Here is a 19205-nt window from a genome sequence, read left to right on the forward strand (position 1 = left end):
AGGACTGCTCTCAGGGGAAGTGGAAGGGTTTGGGATGTCGGGAGGGTTTGGGGTGCCTGGATTGCTCTGAGAGGAAGCGGATGGGTTTGGGGTGCCGGGATTTTTCTGAGGGGAAGCAGGAGGGTTTGGGGTGCCGGGAGGGTTTGCAGTGTCGGGATTGCTCTGAGGGGGAAGCGGAAAGGTTTGGGGTGTTGTGACTGCTCTGAGGGGAAGTGGAAGGGTTTGGGGTGCTGGGAGGGTTTGAGGTGCTGGGATTTTTCTGAGGGGAAGTGGATGGGTTTGGGGTATCAAAAGGTTTGGGGTGTCAGGACTGCTCTCAGGGGAAGCGGAAGGCTTTGGGGTGCCGGGATCACTCTGTGAGGGAAGCGGAAGGCTTTGGGGAGCCGGGATCACTCTGTGAGGGAAGCGGAAGGCTTTGGGGAGCCGGGATCTCTCTGTGAGGGAAGCGGAAGGCTTTGGGGAGCCGGGATCTCTCTCTGAGGGAAGCGGAAGGCTTTGGGGAGCCGGGATCACCCTGAAGGGGAAGCGGAAGGCTTTGGGGAGCCGGGGCGGTGCCGCTCCCGCGGCCATGGCGCGAAGGGAGCGGGGCTGAGGGAGGCGCCATGGCCGCCGCCCTGCGGGCTCTGCTCTGCTCGGGGCTCCTGCTCTGCGGTGAGTCCGCCGGGGGAGAGGGAGGGACAGAGGGACGGGGCGACCTCGTGGTCCCGCCTGGCCACGGTGCCCTCAGGGGGAGCCACAGCGAGGGGCGCCCGAGGCGGCGGTGCCTGAACGTGTCAGTGCCCGAGGTGTCGGTGTGTGAGGTGCCGGTGCCTGAGGCGGCGATACCCGAGCTCTCGGTGTTTGTGCTGTCGGTGTTTGTGCTGTCGGTGTTTGTGCTGTCGGTGTTTGAGCTGTCGGTGTTTGTGCTGTCGGTGTTTGTGCTGTCGGTGTTTGAGCTGTCGGTGTTTGAGCTGTCGGTGTTTGTGCTGTCGGTGTTTGTGCTGTCGGTGTTTGTGCTGTCGGTGTTTGTGCTGTCGGTGTTTGTGCTGTCGGTGTCTGAGCTGCCTCAGCGCTGCCCCGAGCCCGGCGCGGCTCCTCGGGGTTTGTGGGGAACCGAGCGGTGCCCGGAGCGCCCTGTGGGCACAGCGGGTCCCTGGGGGAGCCGTGCCGGGGTCTCCCCACCGCCGGGGTTATTGATCCGGTTATTGATCCGGTTATTGATCCGGGTATTGCCGCGGGGCTCAGGCTGTGCTGGGAAACGGGGATAGTCCTGCCGGGATTGGGTGTTGTGTAAGAACCGGGAGCTCCGTGTCGCTGTCTACAGAGGGGACACCGGGAGAGCAGGGAGTGTCCAGGGCAGGGAAGGGTCTGGAGCCCCAGGAGGGGCTGAGGGAGCTGGGAAGGGGCTGAGCCTGGAGAAAAGGAGGCTCAGGGGGGACCTTGTGGCTCTGCACAAGTCCCTGCCAGGAGGGGACAGCCGGGGGGGTCGGGCTCTGCTCCCAGGGAACAGGGACAGGAGGAGAGGGAACGGCCTCAGGCTGGGCCAGGGGAGGCTCAGCTTGGCCAGCAGCAGGAATTTCCCCATGGAAAGGGGGCTCAGGCCTTGGCAGGGGCTGCCCAGGGAGCTTTGGAGTGCCCATCTCTGCAGGTGGCACTCAGGGGGACAAGGTGGGCACAGCTGGCACTGCCTGGGCTGGGAGGTCTGTGCACAACTCTGAAATCCCAGTATTTCCTCATTGCCTCTACAGTGCTCAGTGGAGCAATTTACCTGGAGGCTCCTGAGGCAGGAAGCACTGTGATGGAAATGAGCTTTGCAAGGAAATGTGCTTTTTCTGGGAATTTGCCTGCCTACCTCAGACCTCATCCTCAGAGCAGGGGCAGCGCTGCAAGAGAACTGAGAGAGACTTTGGACAAGGCCTGGAATGCCAGGAATAAAGGGGAACGACTTGCCAGTGCCAGAGGGCAGGGCTGGGTGGGATCTGGGGCAGGAATTGTTCCCTGGCAGGGTGGGGAGGGGCTGGGATGGAATTCCCAGATTTTCTGTGGCTGCCCCTGGATCCCTGGCAGTGCCCAAGGCCAGGCTGGACATTGGGGACAGTGGGAGGTGTCCCTGCCATGGCACTGGGTGGGATTTAAGGTCCCTTCCTCTCGGGTTGGTTTTCTCACCCGAGATTCAAGTTGTTTAAAGTCCTTGGCCCTCTAAAAGCCCCGAGTCGCGTTGGTACAAAGAAGCGGAGTCTTCAAGGCCTTGCTTTCTGGTTTCTCGAGTTGTTTATTATTTGATATCACAAAGTTTTTCTCCGCTCCCAGCCGAGGTCCGGACAGCGGCTGGGACACGAGGCGACTGCCCACCGATGGGACGTCACCTTACATTTATACAGATAATTACGTATAGGATATTTACTATTTCACACCAATGCCTAGTGCTTACACTAAGAGGGTCACTTCTGCTTTGACCCAATCCACTCTAACTATCTTATTTCATCACCACCCCAGAAGATGGAGAACGAGGAAGAAGGAGAGGGACACGAGGTACCACCCAAATTCCACCATCTTGTCCCCCATTTACCTCTATTCTAAGAATCTTAAAACTACTGAATTTTGTATGTTCTACTGTGTTATACTACTATTTTCACTTCCTGGTGATTTGCAATTCCTCTCCTAATGCTGGAAGTTTTTCCCATGGGCTAAGATCAAACTCAGTGTCTTCCTGGGCTCTGTGCCAAGGTTTCCAACCCCCCTGGACCGGTTCTACACCCCCCTGTCCAGGGCTCAAATTCTCTTTCCCAGGTCTCAGGTCATCCAAGGGGATGTCCTGGACTCCAACACCTTCCCAACCCAAACCAGTGTGTGATTTAAATTTCTGTATTCGTGATGGGTAACATTGTAGGACCAGAGTCTGAATCAGGTTTTATTTAAGGCAGGTTCAGATTTCAAACTCTTCAGATTTCAAACTCTTGCCTGCAGAGGGGGGTGACTGACACAGGAATTTCATCCATTTCTCCCTCAGCTGGGGCCACAGCTCAGGGTGATTACAGTGCTGGGGTGACACAGAGTCACCTTGAAGGTCTCTCCCAGCCCTGATGATTCTGTGAACAACAGACATGGAAAATGTGTTATTTATCTTAGACAATCTGTCAGCAGGTGTGACATTTAAGCATTTCTCTGTCCTGTCAGGGTTTGTTTGCAGTGCTCATCTGGGCTGCAGTAACAGCCTGGAATCTTTGCTATTTTACTCTCCATACCCACAATTATGTAAGAATAATTAAATCATAACACTAATGGACTTTTCATTGATACTTCATACTACTTTAGGGACTCTTTTATTCACTCCTGAGAAATGAGAACAACTGGGGTGTTGTCACTTGGGAATAATGCCAATGAATGATAATTACATTTAATTATATGTAATAGTTCCCTTACCTCTGTTTATCAATCCCCACGCCCTTGTTATCCCCTTAGGAAAATTGGGGTTTGACAATCTCAGGTTCATGCCCCGAGTCCTGGGCAGCACCAGCTCAGTCACGCACAAGAAATGTTGGTGTCACAAGGATTTACTGGAAGTCACTGGTGCCAATATTTTGTTTTGTTGCACAAGGAGGCAGGAGAGGCATCAGGATTTAAATTAATTTAATTGGGATCTGTTTTTTCAATAAGCACCTAAGGCAAGGCAGAGGCTGATTTAAATTTTGGGTGAGTGAGAAGTGCTGGAGCAAACACTGAAATGTTTGTTTCTGATTCCTCCCACAGTTTCTGGAATGCTCCCACAGCCCCGAAATGCAAGAATTACTTCAGTGAACCTTCACAGCACCCTGCAGTGGGACCCACCAGTGTTCCCCAGAGAGAACATCACCTACACTGTCCGATACAAGAGGTGGGGCTGGGGCTGGGCTGCCTTTAATCCACATCTACAGCTCTGTGGGGTTGGGATTTTCATCCTTCTCAGAGCACAGCCAGGAGCTGTCCCTTCATTTCAGCTTGGGAGAGGTTTCTCTGCTGAGCCGAAGGGCAGAGGTGTTTTCTGGGCACTCACACCCAAGGCAGCTCCGTCCTGTTTGTTTAGGACACACAAACACAAACACGTTCTGACACTGGATGTTACTGGTTGTGTCTGTGGCTTTTTCTCTCTCATGGGACACTTCCCTGAGATTGAAGAGACCTGGAGTGTTTGTCCTTCCCTGATCTGTCAGATCATCCCATCCCAGCCCTGCCATGGCAGGGACACCTCCCACTGTCCCCAATGTCCAGCCTGGCCTTGGGCACTGCCAGGGATCCAGGGGCAGCCACAGCAAATCTGGGAATTCCATCCCAGCCCCTCACCACCCTTATAGGAAAGAATTCCTGCCCAAGATCCCATCCAGCCCTGCCCTCGGGCACTGGGAACCCATTCCCTGTGTCCTGCCCATATAAAAGTCCTCTCTCTTCTTGACAAGCCCCTCCAGGCACTGCAAGGAGCTCCAAGCCTTGCCCAGAGCCTTCTCTTCATGCTTGGGAGAGGTTTCTCTGCTGAGCTGAAGGGCAGAGGTGTTTTCTGGGCACTCACACCCAAGGCAGCTCCGTCCTGTTTGTTTTGGAAACACAAACACGTTCTGACACTGGATGTTACTGGTTGTGTCTGTGGGTTTTCTCTCTCATGGGACACTTCCCTGAGATTGAAGAGACCTGGAGTGTTTGTCCTCCCCTGATCTGTCAGATTATTCCATCCCCATCCCATAAAATTTCTCTCTCCCCTTGATAAACTCCTCCAGGCCCTGGCAGGAGCTCTAAGCCTTGCCCAGAGCTTTCCCTTCAGGCTTAGTTGAGGGAAGATTTTTCCTGGGTTCTGTAGCCATGGCTCCTTGATCAGTACATTTCTGGGCTGGCTTTTGATGCAAAACAGAAAAAAATAAAATATATTAAATATAATCTATTAAATCATATATTGATCAAGGCCAGGTTGGACACTGGGGACAGTGGGAGGTGTCCCTGCCATGGCAGGGGTGACACTGGGTGGGATTTAAGTCCCTCCAGCCCAAACCTTCTGTGGTTTTATTCCATGAGCAGTTCCTGGTCCCTTCCCAGCCCTGTTTTCTCTGGCTTTTCCTGGAGTGCAGCTCCTGGAGACAGCCCAGAGCAAAGTCCCAGTGCCCTGCAGTGTCACTGCTGTGTTTGCTCCCTGCTCTGAACTCCTGCCTGCTCAATGGAGCATTGTGACCCTGCCAGCAAAAAGGCATTTTTTTACACAATTAGAAATTTAATCCCTAACTTTATCATGGATTTATAGATGGATATAAAATCCTTTGTGTGAGTCTTACACACATTTTTGTCTCCATGAGTGCTCACTGCCTGGGGAATGGAAAGCTCCCAAACCCCTGTGCCTGCAGGCTCAGAGATGGAAATGGATACAGAGTTTGAGCTGTGGAAAGACCCTGGAAAAGGCTTATTAATTTAGAGCAATAAAATTACATAGGTATATTGCAAGGATGTATTGGTGGTTTAAGCATCAATGCCTTTTTTAAGTGTAAAAAGCATATTAAGTTAGGTAGTGGAAGGTTTTGAAGGTTTTAAAGGTTTTAAAATTTAGCAGTAGAATTAGTTTAGAGTCAGTAAGAAGATGGAGGTGTAGCAGTGCAGGTTTGTGTGGTGTTATGTGGTTGGATAAAGAAAAGTTGCATTTTGTTGCTTTTGTCTTCTCTTTCTGTCAGAGACAGGATTAAATGCTCCAGATGTTATTTTGTCTTTGGACTCAGAGGTTTATTAATTTTTATCTCTGTTACAGTCTCACAAACTGTGAGTGCTGCAGCACTTCAAGCTCACAAATAAAAAATGGCCCCATCTCTCTCTACAAGGCCTTTGGAGGATAAATTTTCCAATTAAGAAATGACACCCGAATTATTGTGACTTTTACCCCAATAACCAACCCCCCCTGGCCCGCAATGGGGACTTTTCTATCCAATCACAAAACACCCCCCAGACCATGAAGGAGGAGAAGGTGAAAAAGAAGGACTCAGCCCCTGCCCTAAATCCTCCATCCTGCTTTAGATCTCTATTCCTGTATTCTAAACCCTTCAGCTCTGAGTTTTGCCCCCTGTGATATCACACACTTCTATCCCAACTCCACAGGCACAATCCCAGGGCTGTCACTCAATTTTGGGAGCCTTTTCCAGGGCCTCAGGTCAGTGCAGGGTTTGCTGGGGGTCAGAGCCTGGCAGCACAGAGAGTCCAAAACTCTCAGTTTCCAGGGTTCCAACACTGCATTGTGGTAGATTAATTCATTAATCATTAAAGCAATTAATGATTGTTGTAAAAGACACTAATTGGCCTTGTGGCAGTGGTTTATTGGCCAATAAGGCAGTTATAGCCTTATGGAATAGCACAGTTATAGAATAGAATGTATAAAGTGTTCTAACTAGAGTTACTGTGGCTTCTGATGTGATGCCTTTGGAATGAATCATGAAAAACAGATAAAATCACAGACAAAGACCCTCTGTGGTGGTTCTGCCTCCTTTCTCTGCCAAGGTCAGGATTAATAGCAGGAGAGACAAAGTTCATGTTTGGACTCAGATATTTATAAATCCTTATCTCCATGGCAGCCTCACAAGCTGGGAGTTCTGCAGTTCCTCTAATTAACGAGGTGCAGGAGGGAGCACCTCTCTGCCTCTGCTCTCATGGTTTGGGTTTCTTTTCTTCTCTGCCACGGTCAGGATGGATAACACAGGAAAGAAATGTCGAGTTGGACTTGGATGTTTATTATTCCTTATCTATTCACAGACTAACGAGCTGTGAGCTCTGACTGGCAGGTCAGGGAACAGAGGTAAAATGGAGAGCTTCTAACTTCCCAAGGTTATTTAAGAGATAATCACCCAACAATGAGGTGACACCTGTATTATTTATACTTTTGACCCAGCAATGACCACCCAACCCTGCAATGTGGAATCTTGTTTCACCCAATTACAGAAAACCACCCAAACCCATGAAGAAGAAGGAAAAAGAAGGTGAAGAAGCACAAAGACAACACTTAAACTCTTCCATCATGACTCATATGTATTAGTATACACTAAAACCCCAAATTCTAAGTTTCTATGATTCCAACACACTACAAAGTCTTTTCAAGGACAGTCTGTCCAATCGGGAAATACCACCTAAATTATTTATATTTTAAACCCAATAACCAACCCCTTGAAGTCCACAATGTGGACTTTATTAACCAATTGCAGAAAACCACCCAAACCCATGAAGAAGAAGGAAGAAGAAGGTGAAGAAGCAGCACAAAGACAACACTTAAACTCTTCCATCATGACTCACATGTATTACTATACACTAAAACCCCAAATTCTAAGTTTCTAGGATTCCAACACTTTATAAGGTCTTTTCAAGGACAATATGTCTAATTGGGAAATACCACCTAAATTATTTTTTATTTTAAACCCAATAACCAACCCCTTGAAATCCACAATGTGGACTTTATTAACCAATTACAGAAAACCACATAAACCCACAAGGAAGAAGGAAGAAGAAGATGAAAAAAGAACAACAAACCTCCACCCTGAAGTCTCCATCTTGCCCCATGTGTATTGCTGTATATTAAAATCTTAAACTCTTCTTTATCACACAATTCTGTTCAAACTACACCCACAATCTCAGTGCCATCAGTTAATTTTGGGAGCCTTTTCCAGGCCCTCAGGTCAGTGCAGTATTTGCCGGGGGGTCAGTGCCTGGCAGCACAGAGAGTCCAAAACTCTCAGTTTCCAGGATTCCAACAACCCTGTAACTAGTTAGAGTTAGAAAATGTGTGTTTTATATTTTATTGTGATGTTGGGTGGCACAGGAGTCACTTCCTGGAGTCCTGGCAGCAAATCCCAAGGCTCTTTACCCTTTATTTATTTCCCAAAGTCTTACATACACACAATGCTAATAAATAATGCACAATCCCAGCACCACCCACTGCCTGCTCTGTGTTAAAATGAGATTAAAAGTCCTTCATGCCTCCACAATTATTCTTTTGAATTGGGTCAGTGGTCTTGAAGGATGAAATCAGGAAAATCTTCAACACAACTCCTGCTTTGTGATCAATTAATACTGAATCCAGGTGCTGGTCGTGGTTCTGTTGGTTCCCATTTGTCATTATGATGATCCATCTATTTCATTTCCTTCTATAAACACAACTTAAAACAAGCACTTAACACCAGGCAATGCATCATCCAGCTGTAGCTCCAGCATCTAATAATCATTAATTTCTCTTTTGTTTTTCCCAGCTTGCATCCTAATCGATAGAAATTCCTTCTAAGCCTTGGCTAAAATCTTAACCCTTTAAAATCATGATTTAGGATGTAACAGCTTTAAAATTTCTTCTTCTCATGAGATTGATGAAGCAATAAATCACATTTTGTGTTGGAATTTTGTGCTTGAACAGGATGGAGCCACTGCTGGAGGTTCCCTGAGCTTTTACTGCAGCATCAGCCTCATAACAGGGTTTGAGACAATTAAAATATGACAACAGCTTAATTCTGCCAGCAGCAGCCAAAGATTTATTTGTTACAGGACATTTTAAAAGTTTTCCAGCCAACAGCACCTTGCTAAAGCTCACAGACAATTGTTTTATCCAGTCACTAAAAGCACCTGCTTCAAACAATGCTTGCTTGGATGCTTTTTATTAAAAACAAACAATATTCCATTATTAAGCTTAAAACTCTCTACAGATTTTTTTCTGCAGCCTTAAGGTCTCTCCCAGCCAAACCTAAAACTCAGATTATTGTTTCACATCCTTCCTTGCTGTACTATTGTAATTTTTCCTCCTTTCAATCTTTGCAATTGCAGCTAATTCTAAATCTTTCTGCTCTTTCTGAAACCCTTCTCACCTTTAATATTTCCTGTAGCTCTGGTTGGTGCCTGAGATTTTGGTTTTTCTGAGTTTTTTTAGTAGTTGGTGTATGGTAGGGGATATGGTATATTTATTTAATATTATCTTTTTTAGTTTAGGTGTTGATAAGGTTATTTTTGAAATTAGTTTTATTGTTTGATTTGATTTTTTAGGGGTATTATGTTTTTTAAAAACTTGTTTTTAAGTTTTAGAATGGTGTTATGGGTTGTAGTGTGAGGTTTTTAGTTATTTTGTGGTGGTTTTTATTATGTAGTGTTTATTTTGATGTGTTTGGGTAGTGTGATATAATTAATTTGTTAGGTTTTTTTAATATTTATATTTGTTTTATTGTTTATTATATTACAGGGGTTTTATATATTTGGTTTGTTTGATTGTAGTATATATGTTACAGTTATAGATAATTTGAAAAATATTGTTATGGTTAGATTTAATTTTTGGTTTTGTGTTTATTTATAGGTGGTATTTTTGTTTTGATGACTTGAGGTATTATGAGTTTATTGAGTTAGGAACAGGGGGTTTGTTGTGTTGTTAATTTAAATTTATTTTTGGAGTTTGATTTATTTGTTTATTGTTTTGGTGGGTTTTAGTAGTTTTATTTTTGGGGATATGGGTATTTATATGGTGGATTTTTATAGGTAGTTTTTTTATTTGAGTGGTAATTTTTTTTATTTTTTAGTAGTTTAAATTGAGGGAGTTTTTTTATGTTGTTAATTTCCCAGGGAATTTTCTGTGAAGAAATGTTTTGGCAATGGCAAATTTTTTTATTCCTTTCCCTGGGAGGGACTTCTTGATGTCCCTCTGCTCTGACCAATGTGATTGAAGAGTTTTATCTTTGTGTCCCCAATCCAACTGCTCTGTGTAGAATTGTTGGGAAAGATGGGACAGGAAGGACTTATGGATATGATTTTATGGTAAGAAATACTGCAGATATAAAACCTGTGAGTGAAATAGGAATGGAAGCCAGTTTGGAGATGTGAGCATGGCAGGGAGGAAGACGGGGATGAGCTGGAGATGAGTTGAAAGACAGAAAAGCAAAAGACTCAAAAATGTTGCCTTTCCACCCTGCAAAGACATCCGGGAACAAGGGCATGAGAAAGGAGTCTGTAGAGTTTAGAATATAAAATGACATGGTGATGTAGTAGTTCTCACAGGCTGCAGGCAAAGTCTGTAGGTTTTGTATCTCACGCCGGTTGGTCGCTGTAAATTAGAATATTCAACACAAAAAGAGATGGAATGGATTGGAACAAGGGGATCGCTCTCTTGTCCTGGCTCTCCTCCCTTTTGCCCTCACCTCTCTCCTCTGGCCCTCTCACCCTCTTCCCTCACCTCTCTTGGCCCATCCCCTCTCCTCTCTCTCACCTCACTTGCTCCTGTTTTCTCCCCACGTTTTTCCCCTGCTCCTGCCCCGTTTTTCCCCCTGAGCTCTCTTCTCTCTCTCTCTCCCCATTCTCTCTTTGGGGCTTTGCTCCAGCCCAGGCTGGTGGCTGAAGGCAAAGCCCTCTTTACCCACCACCCTTGGAATAATAAACCCCCGTGTTTCTAGAACATCTCAGCTCTGCAGAGCTCCTTGTCCCTGCCACCCACAGAAAAAATTGCTACACAGAATAGTATAAAAAGGGAGACACATCCCAAAAATAAAAGAGTCACTTTCAGCTTCCTGAAAGTCAGACTCTTTGTATCATAAAACAGCATCAATTTCTCCCAATCTTTTATGAGATTTCTCAGTTCTGGTGTCTCAAAGAGGCTGTTTTTGTTCCCTGCAGCATCAATTTCCCCGGGGACAGCTACGAGACGCTGCGGACGGCGCTGAGGCGGCCCCGGTGCGACGTGTCCTCGCTCTCCGAGTACGGGGAGTACCTGCTGCAGCTGCGGGCACAGGCAGGGCCCCTGCACTCCCCCTGGCTCACCCTCAGCTTCAGGCCCATGGATGACAGTGAGACTTTTCCCTCTTCTTCCCCAAAAAAACCTGCCTGCTCTTCAGGCACTTTATTTTATCTTCTTCAGGATGAAATGCTCCAGACCGCGTTTCGTATTCGGACTCTGATGTTTGTTAATTCTTGTCTATATTTCAATCATGAGTTCTACAGATTCAAGCTAACAAACTAAAAAATGGCCCCATCTCTCTCTCCCCAAGGCCTATTAAGGATTGGCCCCATCTCCCTCCCTCCCCACAGTCTTTTAAGGATTTGGCCCCATCTCTCTCTCTCTCTCTCTCCAAGGCCTTTTAAGGATAAACTGTCCAATTAACAAATGACACCTCAATTATTTTGACTTTTACCCCAATAACAACCACCCCTGGCCCACAATGGGGACTTTTCCTTCTTCAAGATATTCCCAACAAGATGAGCTTGGAAGCCTTTCCCAGCCTGAATAATTCCAGAATTCTGTGATTCTCTTCCCTGAATTTCTGCTGTTCGTGTTGGAATCTTGTCAAGTGCCCTGGGTAAAGTTGGATTTCTCAGTGTGGGTGTTAAAATTACAGAGAAATGCCTCAAACTGGGTGTCTCTGAGACCAAAAAACGCTTCACCCCTGTTGGGTTTGTGGGGTAAATTCAGTATTTATCTACAGCTCCCAGCCCCTGTTACATTTTATCTGCTTTTTGCCAGAGTTGGGATTAAATGCTCCAGACCGAATTTCTTATTTGGACTCAGATGCTTTTTAATTCTTATCTCACAAACTGTGAGTTCTACAGCACTTCTGGCTAAAAAAGTAGAAAATGGCTTTGTCTCTTTCAAGGATAAACTGACCAATTAGGAAATAATACTTGAATTATTGTGACTTTTACCCCAATAACCAACCCCCCCTGGCCCGCAATGGGGACTTTTCTATCCAATCACAAAACACCCCCCAGACCATGAAGGAGGAGAAGGTGAAAAAGAAGGACTCAGCCCCTGCCCTAAATCCTCCATCCTGCTTTAGATCTCTATTCCTGTATTCTAAACCCTTCAGCTCTGAGTTTTGCCCCCTGTGATATCACACACTTCTATCCCAACTCCACAGGCACAATCCCAGGGCTGTCACTCCATTTTGGGAGCCTTTTCCAGGTCAGTGCAGGGTTTGCTGGGGGTCAGAGCCTGGCAGCACAGAGGGTCTGCAATTCTCAGGGTTCCAACAAGGCACTGCCTGGCTCTGTGAGAAAAGGTAGAAGATGTAAAGTATTTCAGCATTGTATTACACTGAACTATAAAATCTTAATTTTAACACTGACAGAAAACAGTGTAGGTTCACTATCATAATATTGATAACCTCTTTGGAGGAGATTTTCACATAAAACATCATTTTCTCTTAAAATAAGATACATTTCTATTTTCCAGCCAGGGAGAAGTTGTCTCGAAGGAGCCAGACTTCCTGTATATCTAAATAAATTCAGTTACTTCCTTATTTATTGCTTTGCCAGACAAAAAAACCTTAATTTTTATTTCTTCTTACTTAAAAAAAAAAAAAAAAAAAAAAAAAAAAAGACTACACTCTCACAGAGAAGGATCAATTTGCAGCCTAGAAACTTTGATTCCACAAGGCAGAAATAATTCAAATGTTTTCATTCTTCGAGCTGATCACAATAAAAACCCACAACAAAACCCTTTTTTGGAGGGTCTGCTCAGGACAGACAGATGTTTGGCCCAGAAGGAGAAGTGAGTGCCAGCCATGGAAATGGTCCTTCCTCTGCTGGAGCCACCACAGCTGGCAAAGGGGAACTGAGTTTGTGGGAATGGAGCCTGCACTGGTACCTGCTGTTTAATTCCAGAAATAAAATCCCTTTTCACAGGGGATTTAATAATTTTAACTTCTGTGAGGAACTAAGTTTGTTTAGAGGCTGTGGGAATGGAGCCTGCACTGGTACCTGGTGTTTAACTACAGAAATAAAATCCCTTTTCACAGGAGATTTAATGCTTTTAACTTCTGTGAGGAAGGGATTTATTTCTCCCTGATTGAGAAGCAGAAATTCCTTTTTTCTAACACGTTATTTCAGACTTTTGGGCTGTGCACAATGTCCAGCTGAGCCTGCAGGTACTAAACTCCCCCCTGTCCTCTCCTGTCCCTGTGTGCAGCCACCATTGGCCCTCCTGAGGTGAGGCTGAAATCAGAGTCTGGAGCTCTGCACGTGGATTTCTCAGGACCCTTCGCTGAGCACAAGGAGGACAGGTGGCCCCTGAGGCAGTACTATGGCTCCTGGAAATACAGGATCCTCTACTGGAGGAAAGACACACACCTGGCCTCTCCTTCCCAGGTATGTTCCCTGGCCTCCAGATGTGCTTCTCCTTAAAACACCAGCCTGGGGAACTCCTGGAAGCTCCTGCAGGGGCTGGAGCCAGGCCGGGAGAGCTGGGGAGGAGAAACTCCAGGGAGAGCTCAGAGCACCTAAAGGGGCTCCAGGAGAGCTGCAGAGGGACTGGGGACAAGGGATGGAGGGACAGGACACAGGGAATGGCTTCAGAGTAGGATTTGATGGGATCTTGGGCAGGAATTGTTCCCTGGGATGGAATTCCCAGATTTGCTGTGGCTGCCCCTGGATCCCTGGCAGTGCCCAAGGCCAGGCTGGACATTGGGGACAGTGGGAGGTGTCCCTGCCATGGCAGGGGTGGCACTGGGTGGGATTTAGGGTCCTTTCCAGCCCAAACCAGTCTGGGATTCTGTGATTCTAAGAGTAAAAATTGATCTCTACTAATTACAATTAATCAAGTCTGGCCACTACTGGGGCTCAGAGCAAATACAGGAGCTGTGTAGTTCAGCAGGAGCATGGACAGAATTTTCTCTTTCTATAATTATCAATAACTCTGTGGTTTTTTTCCCTCTTTGGGCTTTTTAACCCCAAAAATATCTAAAAATGGGTGAGCCTTTAATTGACTGTGGTCACCTGCAACATCCACTGCAGTTCCCTTTGTCCCTCTCAGGCCCAACCTCTTCCATAGACACTTGTGCTCCTCCACACACAGTGCATGGAGAAAGATCATTAATAATGTATTAATTAGAGCATTATAACCTCAGCTTCAGGGGCCAGCAGACCCCAGGCACAGTTAATGAGTGCAGTTTTATAAAATGACACTCCAGCATGTGTCATTCTGATTTATACCTGGTACCTGCTCATTGCTTTGCCAGTCAGTTCCAGGAAAGGATTTCCATCATTTCCCACTCAGGAGCCTCTTTCCCATTCCCAAACTCCTGAGGAATGCAGGAATTCCTGCACCTGGGGGGAAACTCTGCTGCATTCCCCAGAGGAGCAGAACTGCAGCACTTCCAGATGAAAATCTGGGACATTCCCCAGGGATCAAAGAGGGAATGGGGGAATTCCCAGCTCATTTTTGAGGATGGGAACCTGCCTGCAGAGTCTCCTGTCCCCGTTGAGGGATACTCTGCACTTACAGGGACATCTCTAACCCTGAACAGCAAAATCATCTGCTCAGCCACCTCACAGCTCCCAGGAATATTTCCTTTCTTGTTTTTTGGTTTTGTCTGGGTGACAGGTCACAGAATCCCAGAGCTGGGAAGGCTGGAAAAGCCTCTGTGGCCATTCACCCAGCACTCTGTGCTCACCACTAACCCCTGTCCCCACATCTACACATTTTTAACACTCCCAGAGGTGGGGACTGGCCCATTTCTCTGGGCAGCCTATTCCAGGGCTCAGCAGCTTTTTCAGTGAAGAAATTTCCCCTCATGTCCAGTTTAAACCTCTCCTGGCACAACCTGAGGCCTTTTCCTCTTGTGCTGCTCCTCCACCCCACTGCTCCCACAGTTTGGTGGTGTCTGTGTGTGACTGAGCTCCCAGCTGAGCTCATGTGCTTGGGTGACAGTTCCTGGCTGCCACCAGATCTCATTTATCATCCCTCATTAGCCTAAAACTTCATTAGTGCTGTGGATGGTCTCACAGTACAGTTATAACTAATTGGAATTCCCTGGTAATTCCTGAGCTAATTCCAGAGCTGAGTCACTGCTCTCACAGCCTTCCATTTTCTGTTTCTCTCCTTTTTCAGGTGGACACCACCCACAGCTCTGAGATCCTGTCCCAGCTGGAGCCTTGGACAGTTTATTGTGTGCAGGTTCAGGCTGTGATTCCCGAGTGGAACAAGACGGGGGAGCTGAGCAGGGAGCTCTGTGAGCAGACAACACACAATGGTAACGTGCTGTGGGGGCATCCCTGGAGGGCAGGGACAGGGAACTCTGCTGACCTGAGATGTTCTAAAATATGTGTTTTATTGCAAGGGTTGGGGGTAAAAAGGGCTTTGCCTTCAGCCACCAGCCTGGGCTGGAGGGAAACCCCAAAAGAGAAAAAGGGAGAGAGAGAGGGGGTGAGGTGAGGGAGGTAAAATAGTAAGAGGGGTAAGAGAGAGGTAAAAGCAAGAGGTAAGAGCAAAGAGAGTGATCACCTTGTTCCAATCCATTCCATCTCCTTTTGTGTTGAATATTCTAATTTACAGTGACCAACCGGCGCCAGATACAAACCCTACAGACTTTGCCTGCAGCCCATGAGAACTGCTCTATCACCACATCATCCTGTATTCTAAACTCTAAAGAGACTTTTCTTATCCACCTTTTCCCTGATGCCTTGGCAGGGTGGAGAGGGGCTGCACCCTTGGCTCCTTTTGTTTTCTGTCCTTCCACCCATCTCCAGCTCATCCTCATCTTCCTGCCTCCCATGATCACATCTCAGAGCTGAAATTCATTTCTATTTCACTCACAGGTTTTACATCTCCAGTATTTCTTACCAGACAATCATATCCATAAGCCCTTCCTGTCCCATCTTTCCCAACAACGTGGGAAATCCTGGGATACACTTTGGGATGGCTGGAGGGACCCTAAATCCCACCCTGTGCCACCCCTGCCATGACAGGGACACCTCCCTCTGTCCCAGGATGTCCTGGACTCTGCTAGGGATGAGACATTCCATCAAGACAGAGATAATTTGAAAATAATCACTCAGAAATGAATAATGCCAGTTTTAATTGTTTTTTTCCTTGTCTCCTGCAGGTGTAACCCCTGTGTGGGTGATTGTGGCTGTCCTGGTGGGATCCATGCTGGTCATGGTCACAGCTGTCACTGTTTGTTTCTTCTCCAGTTTTTATCTGTACAGACTCACCAAACACGTTTTCTGCCCTTCCTACATCTTCCCACAGCACTTGAAAGAGGTTTGTTTTCTGCCTAACACATGAAAAATCAGCCTTTCCAGCAAAGCCACTTGTTTTTTCAAGGCTTTCAGTGCCAAAAACATTTAGAGCTTCTTTTATTTTGCCTCCTGTGACTGGCACCTGATGGTCACTGATCTGAAATTTGTAATCACCAGTTTTTTATGGCTCAGAAACAGGATGGGTTTGTTGTTTTTGAAGTGAGAGAGCACCAGGTGTCAACTTCAGTTCCTCATTTAGCCAGTGACCACAGAAATCTCTGTCTCTCCTGCCTCCTTTTAGACTTAAACCAGCTCCTTTTTTTCTCCTGCAGCAAAGTCCAAGAGAAAAACCATTTTTTCTCCTGCAGCAAAGTCCTGCCACGAGTGAAATCAGGAGTTTTAACTGCAGGGAAGTGTCTGGGGAGGGAAGCTGGGCTGGATCAGCTGTGCCAGAGCAGTCCCTGGGCTGGGAGGGGTCCCTGGCCATGGCAGGGGCAGGATGGGATTGGGACGAGCTCTGGATCAACCCAAACCATTCTGGGAATCTGTGATTGTGTGGAGGATGAAAATCCCAGCTGAAAGGGGAGCAGTGACAGCAGAATTCCTTCCCAGAAACAAGGATGTACAAAATCCTCCTGCACCAGCCTGTGCTCCCCTGAATTCCTCTGGGGTTTTAATTCTGACTCACTCAGAGCTCAGCAGCCCCAGGTTTGCAGCTGCTGCTTTAGGCTGAACATGTTCTCAGCACCAGGAGAGTCATGGAATCACAGAATCCCAACTGGATTGGGCTGGGAGAGACCTTAAATCCCACCCAGTGCCAGCCCTGCCATGGCAGGGACACCTCCCACTGTCCCCAATGTCCAACCTGGCCTTGGGCACTGCCAGGGATCCAGGGGCAGCCACAGCAAAGCTGGGAATTCTATTCCAGGGAACAATTCCTGCCCAAAATCCCATAAAATCCTACTCTGAAGCCATTCCCTGTGTCCTGTCCCTCCATCCCTTGTCCCCAGTCCCTCTCCTGGAGCCCCTTCAGGCCCTGCCAGGGGCTCTGACCAAAGGGTGGCTGCAGGGAGGGGACAAGAGGGTCCCAAACTGAGCTCTGGGGACAATAAATCTCCCTCCCAGCTGTGGCACTGAACACAGAAATTCAGGTTCACTTCCTCTCCCCTGGGCTCATGGTGGGATTTCAGCCTCTGGAAACCTCTCTGTGCTCCCTTATCACTGTTCCCAGATTTATACCAAATTAAAAATCTTAATTCCACACCACTACACTCCCTCCCTCTGGAATGGCTCCAAATGACTGGAATGCCCGAGTTCCCTTTGCCCCCAGCTGGGTCTGAGGACAGGGAGAGCTTTGGGCTGGTTTAGGTTATCCCAGGAATCAAAGGTCAGCTGGGCCTCCCTAAAATTTGCTTTGGCCTTTGAAGGCTGTGCTTTCACTTTGGGAATGTTTCAATTTGTGCCACGACATTCCCAGTCCCGGTTTGGTACAAAAGGTTTGATAGTGAAGAGATTTGTGCTGATTTTTGTACCTGCAGTGCTCAGCACTCCTGGTTTGTTATTCCAGGTTCAGTTCACACTGGTTTCATCTGAGGGCTCCAGGGTGAGCAGAGGGATGGAGCAGCTCTTGAGGAAAGGCTGGGATTGCTCAGCCTGGGGAGGGAAAAGCTCTGGGGTCACCTCAGGGTGGCCTGAAGGGCTCCAGGAGAGCTGGAAAGGGACTGGAGACAAGAGATGGAAGGACAGGACACAGGGAATATCTCCCGCTGCCAGAGGGGAGGGTTCCTGACACATCTCTCTGTGAACTCCCTCCCCTACAGCCCAGTTTCCATTCAGGGTTTGTTCCCAATCAAAACTGTTTGATTTTTTTCAAGTTTCTATTCCAAACAAGTCTCTGAGCCCTGGGTTATTCTTGAAAGGCATTTCCATCTTGTTCCCGAGCCTGGACAGGAAATGAGGGAGGATGTGACACTGTTGGCCCTGGGGGAAAATCCACTTGTGTGTGTGCAGAACAATCCCAAAGCTGTTTGATAACCCCAGTGTTTGATAATCTCGGCTGGAGGGAGCTAATCCTCACTTCCCCTTTGTTTCCCAGTTCCTGAGCAAACCTGCCAGTGCTCCCCAGCCTTTCCCTGCAGCTGCACAAGAAGAGCTCCTGGTTTGTGACACTCTGACTGTGATTTCAGAGCAATCCCAAGGCCTCAGTGAGGGCAGTGGGGAGGAGGAGGACAGCAGGACAGCCTGGCACCCTCAGGACTCTGCACAAGGAGACTCAGGACTGGGAACAACCTCAGGAAAAGCCTGAATATCCTTCCTTGGAAATGGAAAAGCAAATGGACTTTTGGGATTATCTCCTTGCTGCCTTCTCCAGCAGGAAAAATCCACAGACAAACATGTGGCCACAGACTTCTGACAGAATAATTTTATTTTTTTTTTTTAAATAAAGCAACTTGGCTCTGAATGAGGAATTAAATGATCCATAACTTCTGTTGGTTGTGGCTCCCTGAGGAGTTGTAGCAATTCTGGCACTGATTATGACATTAAAAAGCAAATGTCATATTTATATATGACACTAATTGATTTCACTTTGATTAACTAATTATTGCAAAAATGAATCAGAATATTTATAAAAGAAAATAGTATTTTGTAAGGAAAGACCTGATGTGATTTATTTTTTTTCCTGATGAGAAATGATGTGTTTTTAAGGATGTCCCTCACTGGTATCATCTTCCTATGGAATTTATTCTTCCCTGATGCAAAGTTGGGAAGTTTTTAGGGTGGGATGAACTGATGTCAGTGGGAAACTTGGCAGCTGAAGTGGGAGTTAAATTAGGCTCATTTTAATTATCTATTTAAAAAAAAATAAATGGTGGAATTTTAAAAATCCAGGGGGCTGTGACTCCAAATGCAGCCTGACCTGCCCAGGGGGGTAAAGCTGTGCCCAGCACTGGGGATAAACTGGGACCTTTGCACGGGGCATTCACTGGGTTTGTGTGTTATTGCACCGAAGTGAGAAATGGAATTAAATTCTGTCACCAGAAGGAACCTGTCAGGAGTGAAGTTGTGCCTCAGCTCGATGTGGGAATTGCACAGTTTTGATGCATAAACGTCTCCTTTTTGGGAGTGGTTTGGAGCAGGAAGAAAACAGGAATGGATTTAATCCATTTTCATCTCCCAGCTCCCCTCAAAGGGGAGGGATCTTCCCAATGTCCCCAAGTCCCTGCGAGGAGAGGACAGGAGGAGAGGGAACGGCCTCAGGCTGGGCC

General features: G+C 47.0%; 1 protein-coding gene across 2 annotated transcripts; it reads left to right on the forward strand.

Annotated features, from left to right (window-relative positions):
- The first annotated feature begins 325 nt into the window (after positions 1-325).
- IL10RB (interleukin 10 receptor subunit beta) lies at positions 326-19205 on the forward strand. 2 transcript variants are annotated; one of them, XM_083855318.1, is made up of 7 exons: positions 326-651; positions 3730-3853; positions 10603-10772; positions 12890-13068; positions 14810-14951; positions 15804-15961; positions 18035-19205. In XM_083855318.1, exons 1-7 carry the CDS (start codon positions 603-605, stop codon positions 18242-18244), a joined length of 1032 nt encoding a protein of 343 aa, XP_083711444.1. In that variant the 5' UTR covers positions 326-602; the 3' UTR covers positions 18245-19205. The 2 variants fall into 2 exon arrangements, with proteins under 2 accessions (XP_083711444.1, XP_083711443.1); XM_083855317.1 differs by lacking the exon at positions 326-651 and adding an exon at positions 2814-3234.

Source organism: Zosterops lateralis (genome assembly GCF_965231275.1).
Source record: "Zosterops lateralis genome assembly, chromosome: 2".
In the NCBI taxonomy this organism is placed as follows: domain Eukaryota; kingdom Metazoa; phylum Chordata; class Aves; order Passeriformes; family Zosteropidae; genus Zosterops; species Zosterops lateralis.

Bases quoted from the DNA above. Each gene is read 5' to 3' on its own strand.
- IL10RB (XM_083855317.1), top strand. From the start codon at position 3,084: ATGGAAAATGTGTTATTTATCTTAGACAATCTGTCAGCAGGTGTGACA. The intron at 13,069-14,809 runs GTATGTTCCCTG...CTCCTTTTTCAG, and splicing joins ACCTGGCCTCTCCTTCCCAG to GTGGACACCACCCACAGCTC. The intron at 14,952-15,803 runs GTAACGTGCTGT...TGTCTCCTGCAG, and splicing joins TGAGCAGACAACACACAATG to GTGTAACCCCTGTGTGGGTG.